At 33.3% G+C, this 8616-nt stretch overlaps 2 protein-coding genes across 4 annotated transcripts; one reads left to right on the top strand and one right to left on the bottom strand.

Moving 5' to 3' along the window:
- Nucleotides 1-441: 441 nt before the first annotated feature.
- LOC105778511 (sodium/calcium exchanger NCL) lies at nucleotides 442-3922 on the top strand. The gene is made up of 7 exons (XM_012602234.2): nucleotides 442-986; nucleotides 1845-2030; nucleotides 2139-2320; nucleotides 2429-2574; nucleotides 2667-2943; nucleotides 3018-3326; nucleotides 3404-3922. The coding sequence occupies exons 1-7, from the start codon at nucleotides 599-601 to the stop codon at nucleotides 3650-3652; spliced, it is 1737 nt and encodes a 578-aa protein (XP_012457688.1). The 5' UTR covers nucleotides 442-598; the 3' UTR covers nucleotides 3653-3922.
- Nucleotides 3923-5105: 1183 nt separating this feature from the next.
- LOC105778496 (uncharacterized) lies at nucleotides 5106-7384 on the bottom strand. 3 transcript variants are annotated; one of them, XM_052630702.1, is made up of 6 exons: nucleotides 7253-7384; nucleotides 6201-6752; nucleotides 6015-6131; nucleotides 5769-5935; nucleotides 5508-5679; nucleotides 5106-5427 (listed from the first exon to the last, which is right to left on the bottom strand). In XM_052630702.1, exons 1-6 carry the CDS (start codon nucleotides 7322-7324, stop codon nucleotides 5251-5253), a joined length of 1257 nt encoding a protein of 418 aa, XP_052486662.1. In that variant the 5' UTR covers nucleotides 7325-7384; the 3' UTR covers nucleotides 5106-5250. The 3 variants fall into 3 exon arrangements, with proteins under 3 accessions (XP_052486662.1, XP_012457668.1, XP_012457676.1); XM_012602214.2 differs by having other exon boundaries at nucleotides 6201-6748; nucleotides 6999-7375; XM_012602222.2 differs by having other exon boundaries at nucleotides 6999-7373.
- Nucleotides 7385-8616: the final 1232 nt, after the last annotated feature.

Genomic DNA, 8616 nt, shown 5'->3' with positions numbered 1-8616 from the left:
TGACGAAAGTCAAAGATGTTGAAACAAAATATATTTTATCATTAATAGATGAGATACTGTTATTTTAAGAAAATAATTAATGTGATAAAATATGGTGTAATATTTAATATGTTTTGAATAAAATATAAATATTTACTGAATTTCGCATTTATAAGGTTTAAAATGAATGGACTCTTATCCAATCAACAAAAATATGATTTTCATTTTATAATTTCAATATCTTTTAATCTTAAAAATGATCACAATTTTTAAACGTCCAATCTCACAGTGCCACTTCACCCTGTCCCATAACTAGATCAGACATTGACCTTTCTTCCAGTTTTTCATATCTTAAATTGGCAGTTTCTACTTTTTAGGGGTCAAAAGCAAAGTAAAAATTAAATTATTGTCCAAGATTGATATTTTTACAAATGGAGATTTAATTACTTACCATAAACTCTTCTTTTTTCTGTACCAAGTTCACACTTTCTTGTCTAATCATCTTCACACACGGTTCAAACACTCCTTCACTTTCAATCCCTTTTTATTTCCATATAAATAATCGAAAATCCTTGTTTTGATCTTCATTTTTCAATGCCATAAAATTCCCACAAAGAAAATGACTTCCAAACATTTCCTGTTCCTTTTTTTCTTCATCTTCTGTTTCTCATCGTTTCCATCTCACGCTCGCTTCATCACCGGCCGTCCATCCCCAACAGGTCTCGTTTCCGATGGGATTTCCACCGTCAAAAACCTACCTTACCTCCTCCTTAAACCTCCGGTTTCAGCTGAGGAGTCGTGCGAACAGTCGTATGGGTTCTTACCCTGCACCACGACAGTCCTGGGGAACATGTTTTTGATCATTGTTTATGGATACCTCATGTATTTGGCTGCTACGTACTTGTCCTATGGAAGTGAGCTTTTGCTTGAGATCCTCGGTCCCGGTATTGTTGGAGGATTGTTCTTGCCTATGCTTGGAGCTCTTCCCGATGCAATGCTTATTCTCGGTAAGTTATAAACTTTTCTTCCCTTTTTTTTTTTCCCAGGAACTTTTTATTATTATGTTGTTTGGTTGGTGAGAAAATGCGTTAATGCTCATTTTTTTTTGCACAAGGAAGCTGAAAATTCAACTCATATATTAATGAGCATTAATGTGATGCAAAATCTAGCCTTCCACTTATGGAAAATGCCTAGGTTGGTTCAGTTAGTCAAGCACTCATTAATACGTGGTGAACATGGAATTTCACCAGTTTATTCGATTTAATTTATTCGATTTATTTAGTTTAATCGATATTTTGCTCCCCAGAACGAACAAGGCGCCTAAACTTTTTTGTTGTTGCTTTTTTTAGGTTCTTATTTGATTCGATTCTTTTGGGTGTAGTTATATTGTTAGATAATTCGTTCTCTTAAAATTCTTAATATGAATCTGCTTTTTTATAGGAATATCCTGGATCCTTATGGCCTTTAATATTTTTTACTTTGCATTATATTATTTAGGAATTTCTACTTTTGGACCATGCATTTAAACTTTTTGCATATGGATCTGTGTTGGGTCAGAGTCCAATGTTGATGTTTAGTGGCCGCTGGCAGTGCCAAATTGCAAGGGTGGGGGGACCGACTCTTTTAAATTTTAATTTTTATCATTAGTAAATAAAATATAAAATTTGGGGTTGGAGAGTTTTATTTGCAATGGTTTATTCAATATAATAGTTATTATGGAATTTATATGAACTAAAACTAAAATAAAAGTTATTTGGAAAATGTAAAATTCACCTGCAATTCTTTTTTACTACAATCCTGCAGACACAATCGAGGATTCTCTGTTTAGAATGACTTATGATTGGTTTGTCTGTCTTTTCTTCCAGTGTCCGGACTTTCCGGAACTGCCGAAACTGCTCAAAGCCAGGTCTCGGTCGGAATGGGGTTGCTAGCGGGGTCTACTGTCATGCTTCTCACGGTGATATGGGGATCCTGCATTATCGTCGGCAGGTGTGATCTTCATGATTCGGTTGCGATCGATGGAACAAACACGAAAGGTTTTAACTTAAAAGGTGCACAGCTCTGCTCAACATTGTTCTTAGCTAGTTAGTCCTATATGTGATGGTCTAGTGTTGTTTTATCATGCATATGCCATTTAACCGTAACTGAAAATTTTGCAGAGTCAGGTGTCAGTACCGATATTTGGACATGCTATGCTGCAAGAATAATGGCTATATCAGTTATCCCTTTTCTTATTGTTCAACTGCCACAAGCTTTAAGTTCGACTTCGGGACGACACCTAGCCGTTTTGATTGCGCTTGTCATATCGCTCTTGATGTTGATTTCTTATTGCGTTTATCAGGTAATATTATGTGCCAGAAAGGAATTCATTCCATCATCATATGTTCCAATGGTGGTCCTTATTTAGACATCATAATAAGTGATTTTGTTATTATGTGTATTTTTGCAGGTCTTTCAGCCTTGGATCCAGAGAAGACGAATCGCTTTCGCGAAGCACAAACATGTCATATCGGGAATTTTAAGGCACTTGAAAAAGCATGGTCTGGGAAGGCTTCTTACTGATGATGGTGAACCTGATACAGAGATCATAAGGAAGTGAGTTTCCAGTTCCACATTTGAGAAAAAACTTGCTTCTGCCAGTACTTTGTACTTTAATGTTTAGAGCCTCGCTAAACAATATCTTACAGGTTGTTCGAGACGATTGATGAGAATCATGACGGTGGTCTTTCTCCTTCCGAACTGAGAGCTTTGATCATAGGAATCCGATTTGAAGAGATCGACTTGGATCAGGACGATGCCGTGAGTAAAGTAATTGCCGATTTCGATACCTCCCGTGACAATCTTGTACAGGAGGATGAGTTTGTAGAAGGAATCATGAAATGGATTAATGAGGCAAAGCAAACCGGGGGTGCTTATCTCGAATCTAATGCCGGAACGTTTAAGTTTATAGACCATTTTCACCAGGCAAGTATATAGCATTGACAACTTCTTTAAGATCATAACTTATGCAAACCGACTTATTCGAGTAATTTTTGCAGCAAACGAAGAGAGAACATGCTCTGTTAGGATCGGAGGAACAAAGCGATGAGGTCGTCGAGAATGTTGAAAACCCTCGATGGATCTCGATCAAAGCAGTACTAATGTTATTGCTAGGTACCCTTATCGCAGCTGCCTTTGCAGATCCTCTTGTAGACGCGGTCGATAACTTCTCCGAAGCGACAAGCATTCCATCTTTTTTCATCTCATTCATCGCATTGCCATTAGCTACCAATTCGAGTGAAGCCGTATCGGCTATCATCTTTGCCTCACGCAAGAAGCAGAGGACTGCATCTTTAACATTTTCCGAGGTTCGTTTCGTGTTACTCCACTTGTTTAAGTAAAAGTAACCAATCATATATTAACTGATCATCAACCATCGATGCAGCTTTATGGGGCGGTAACGATGAATAACGTCCTCTGCTTATCGGTTTTCTTGGCGCTCGTTTACGTAAGGGGACTAACATGGGATTTCTCGTCTGAGGTGTTGGTGATTCTTATCGTTTGCGTCGTGATGGGCGCATTCGCCAGTTTCCGAACCACATTCCCGCTTTGGACATGTTCGGTTGCATACATCCTTTATCCGTTCTCGTTGGGGCTCGTATATGTTCTCGATTACGTCTTCGGCTGGTCGTAGGTTCATGAACATAACGACTAGTCTTTTCTTTAGACATTGCATATCAGAGGGACTGTTTCGGATTTTCATTTTGGTTATATGTTTGTTCCTTTCTTTTAGGCAATGTACACCTGTTTATGTAATAACCAATTCCCAAGTCGATCCGTTCGTGTAAAATTTCCATTTTGTCTACTAAAAAAGGGCCTAATTGTGGTTATAGTCCTTTTAGATACTAAAATTTGAGATTTTATCTTTCCGTTTTAATTAATGTATTTTAATTCTCTATTTTAATTAGTTGTCAGACTGAAATTAAAAGATTCGTAGTTAAGAGACTAAAGCTATTGATTACATCCAAAAGTATAAATAAATATCATTTGACTCGTGACTAGTCTCTAAATTTTATATGTCGTCGGTAATATAACTTAGCTACTACTAAATAATTAAGTCATTTAGTGTGGGTTTGGATAGAAGGTGCGGTACGGTACGTTTACCGCTTATCCAAACTCACTCTTAATATTTTTTTAATTTTTTTCACTCCTTCAAACTTACCCACTTCAACTATCCATTCTTAATGATAAGAAAAACATTTTTATTCATGTAATTTCTCAAAACTTTAAATAAGAAATTCTCAAATTAAAAAACTATCCATTTTAATAAAAAATTATTCTTGAAGTAATATATATGATATTATTTGGACAAATTATTGTATAAATAATTATGACAGTGAAAAAATATATTTATAAAAAGTAAATGTGAAATGTCATAAAACTTGATGAAATATATTTATTTACTATGTGAGTGAAAATTAAATTATACAAAATTAATGAAATTTTAATTGATTGTTTAGATTTATTATATGTGCAAATTAGTTTTTTCCTATATAGAAAGATACAAAAACATTTTCTTAGAAAATATTTTTAAAGTTTTTTTATAAATTTTATAGGTAATATGTGATCTTGTAGAGTTAATTGTACTAAACATATTTAAATTATGACTCTCATTTTAAATTGATTCTTAAACTTTAAAGTATTTTAATTATATCTTTAATCAATAATGTCCTTCTATTACTAAAATGAGACTTCAAAATTTATGTTTGATAATTTAAAATGAAAAACATGGTAAAAATAAATGTTGTAAAAATCAAAACATTTATAAAAATTATCCTTCATTCATTCTCTCTTTTAAATATTTATTTTAAATTGTGTGACATAAAATTTTATATATTAAATTTCTGCAACTTATATAATGAAGGGTCAGATTCGAGGGACCCATCTCATAAAGCCTTATCAGATCTCCAGAATCCCACATGCAAAAGTTTGTTACCAATCAAATTGCTTGACTCATTCACCCACCCAACCTTCAAACCTAATTCCAAATTCCAAATAAAATAAATTTAAATTCCTTTCAAATCCCTGTATCTTCTTTGTGTTTTTAAAAAATCACATGCATCAAATTTTAAACCCTAAACTGAAAATGAAACCCAAATTTTTTATCATTCCATCCAGGGCTCAGTATTACACAGGGTAATGCTCTGCTCAACTAGAAGGAAAAATGAGATTCTTAATGTGTTCTTCATAAAAAAGAAAAAGGGATTATTTCTTTTAAATGTATAATCTATATTATAGCTTTAAATTGAGATCAACATGTCCAGCAACTTCTCCACTTTTACAATTAGCCGTTGTTACTGTTTTTGCTCCCTCGATTTGCGCCATTGCCGGTGGAAAGAAGCTATAGTAAGGTCGATGTTGAGTGAACCCGCCACCACCTTGCTTCGTAATTGAATCTCCAAAGCTTGCCTTCAAACACATTAAAATCGATCAAACAAGCGTAAATGTTAATGAAAATGGAGATGGTGCATGTTGTTTAATGAACTCACTTGGTGGTAAGCTAATGAGTCGAGGTCCGGCAACTCGTAAGAGATCGGATTTGATGGAGGGTGCTTAGATTTTGACGTTGAACACATTGATGTGGTTGCAGGAGGGCCTAATGTGAGGAAATCTCGGGTGAAAACGCCGTTCGAGGTCGAACACGAAGGCCCTTCCTTGGAACTGATGAAAATATAACACGGAAAAAGTCTGGGATTTGAATCTTGTACTTCAATGTTTGTAATGATTGATCATGGAAATTAAAATCGAACCTGAAATTCGAGGCGTCGGGTTCGAAATTGAATGTGGTATCTTTGGTACTTGATGTAGTTTCAATTTGTCCATAGATGGAATGAACAATGGGAGGATATTTGGTGTGAAGAGGGGGGCCTGGAGCATTGTCTAGTGAGAAAGGATATGGTCTCTTCATGCCAATCACCTTAGAAACAAAAAGGCATGTTATTATCACATAATAGCAAGGTAAACGTATATACACACTGGATCATATATATATATACCTTCTCCTCTTCAGGCAATAAAGGCGTATAATTTTTATAGTACTTTTGGTTTGAAGGGGGCTCCGTCTGAATATTCATTACAGATGTTGATGATGAAGTTCTTGATGACAAATTCATCTGCACAAAACAAAACAACAAAATTTAACCATTCATTCACCCTAAATTGTATTAATTACAATTTCTTACCATTGGAGGAGGAGGTTGATGTTGGTGAAAAGGTTGTCCCCTTTGCATCAAACTAGGCAAAGACCAACCAGATTCAGATTCATAAGGCAAACTCAAATTGGTCCTAAAAATCCAACCAGGATCCAATCCAGGACACCCTTTTTCAATGTTGAACTCACAACAAGAACCCCAAAACTTATGTCCATTAACACTACTTGTCAATGGAACAGCAGCACTAGTGTTTCCATCAATGTTTTGAGGCCTAAAGAACGAAGTCGGAGGGGGTGAAACATCAGCAATTGAAGAAGAAGATGAGGAAGAAGAAGAAGAAGGGTGATTTGGGGGATGGAAACTTGGGATTAGTGGCAAAATCAAAGATGCTCCTGGATCTTTCTTTTGTTGTTCTTCTAATCTTATCTTTTCAAGCTGTGCCACACCAAGCCCTCTTTGGGGTACTTTTTTAGGCCTTTGCTTCTTAGAAGACCTACCAATAATATTGTTGTTTCCACCGCTGGTGTTACTATTGTTGCTACATCTCTGGGTTTGATCTTCTGGTGCCATTGTTTTCACTAACTTCCATAAAAAAAAAAACCAAAAAAAATTGAAGTTTTTAAGTTAAGAGAAAACACCCAAATCTTTAAAAAGATATCAGAAACAATATGGTAACAAATCCTAGCAACCCTGGTTAAGTTTCATGCATGATGAAAAGAGATTTAGAGAGAGAGATAAAGGAAGGGTAGAATCTTTGGAATCAAAATAATTAAGGAAAATCTAGAGAAAATTTACAAAGATGAAACAACAAAGTTTAGAAAAAGATACCCCAAATCTCGCAGATATTGGAAGTCAAGAGATCAAACAAACCCCTAAGCCTAGCCATTAGCCAAGTTTTAAGCTAAGATTTATATATAGCTTGAAAAGAGGGTGGAAAGAGAAAGATCACTATATCTAAGAGGTTTCAGATTCTCTCTATTAAAAAGCCTACTTTGTCTAAGAGACAGATCAGATCATATCAATAAAAATGATATGTTATATATAATTTGTTTTTCAAAATTCAATGCAAATCTTTAGCTTACTATATATGAATATATATTCTTCTTTCTCTCATTTATCGCCCATATCCTCGCTCTAACTCTTCCTCTTTCCATTCCTAGACCCACTCTTTCAGCTTCTTTTATATTTTATACATCTCTAATTGTGCTTTCAAAGTTCTAAAAGAGGCAATGTCACCTTAGTTTCGTTTCAGTTTTGGGTATCTCTTGCTTTGCAACGTTTTGACCTAATTCTGGGACCCTCACTTTTGTTCTTCACACATGCACGCATTTAATTTTCTTTTTATTTGGTATCGCAATGTACTTTAAACCCTTAAATGACTACAAAAGTATCTTTATAATATTTTCTTTATCTACAAGCTTTTCACCACTTAATCTAATACACGTCGTTATTAATACATTTAAATTTTACTATACCTATAACCATATTTTAAATAATTTAACAAATCATATTATATAGATTTAGTGATTTTATACGTAAAATTATCATTTGTTATACCAATAGTGAAGCTATAAAATTCAAGTTAAAAAGCTACCATATATATGTCTTTACATTATATTTAAAAAATAAATAAATAATACATGCAGACTTCCTAACTCTACTTATAAACCTTTTAAATATATATTTTACATTATAAATTTAGCATTTAATGTTTAGAAATAGTAACTAAAATTTTAAATATGGCAACCTCGCATGGTAATCCACGTGTAATTTATGCTTTTTTCAAATTTTTATGATTTTTAAATAATTCTTTTGTAGTTTGCATTTTTTAGTTTTTTAATAATTTTAAATTATTTGTTGGCGTAATATATAAGATAAATAGTGTTTGTTAGCATAAAATATATATGGATCATCACATCAAGATCGTTAAAAATTAATGTTTTAGTCGGCATTTTCGATAGAAAAATAATTTAACTCTTTTTAAAGACTAATAATAGTTAAAAAATAAAATCAAATTAATAAAATTATCAATGTTAATAACTAAATTTATCATTATACCTACGTATATATATATTTATATTATTTTTCATATGCGTCTAATCCGAACATATTTTTCTGCCTTTCAACTACTTGCCCGCTTGGCTTTTACTTCATTTTGAGAGTTTGGCTGTCAAGATTTTTGTTTTGTTTTCAATCAATCATGCATTTCATAGTTGAATAATTGAATAATGAGTTAAGTTTGATCTCGTCACATGACTATTAGAGTGCACAATAAGAAAATTTTGGAACAATAAAAATTTATTATGGGCTATTTTTTTAATTAAATTAAATTAATAAGAGATAAATAATAATTCTTTTATAAAAATATCATATTTTTCTCTAATTAATTTAAATTAATAAAAAATAAAAACGTTTAATCCTTATAAATCATTTAAATAATGATGTT

Source organism: Gossypium raimondii, chromosome 1, assembly GCF_025698545.1.
Source record: "Gossypium raimondii isolate GPD5lz chromosome 1, ASM2569854v1, whole genome shotgun sequence".
NCBI lineage: Eukaryota > Viridiplantae > Streptophyta > Magnoliopsida > Malvales > Malvaceae > Gossypium > Gossypium raimondii.
This window is presented reverse-complemented; position numbering and strand designations above follow the sequence as displayed.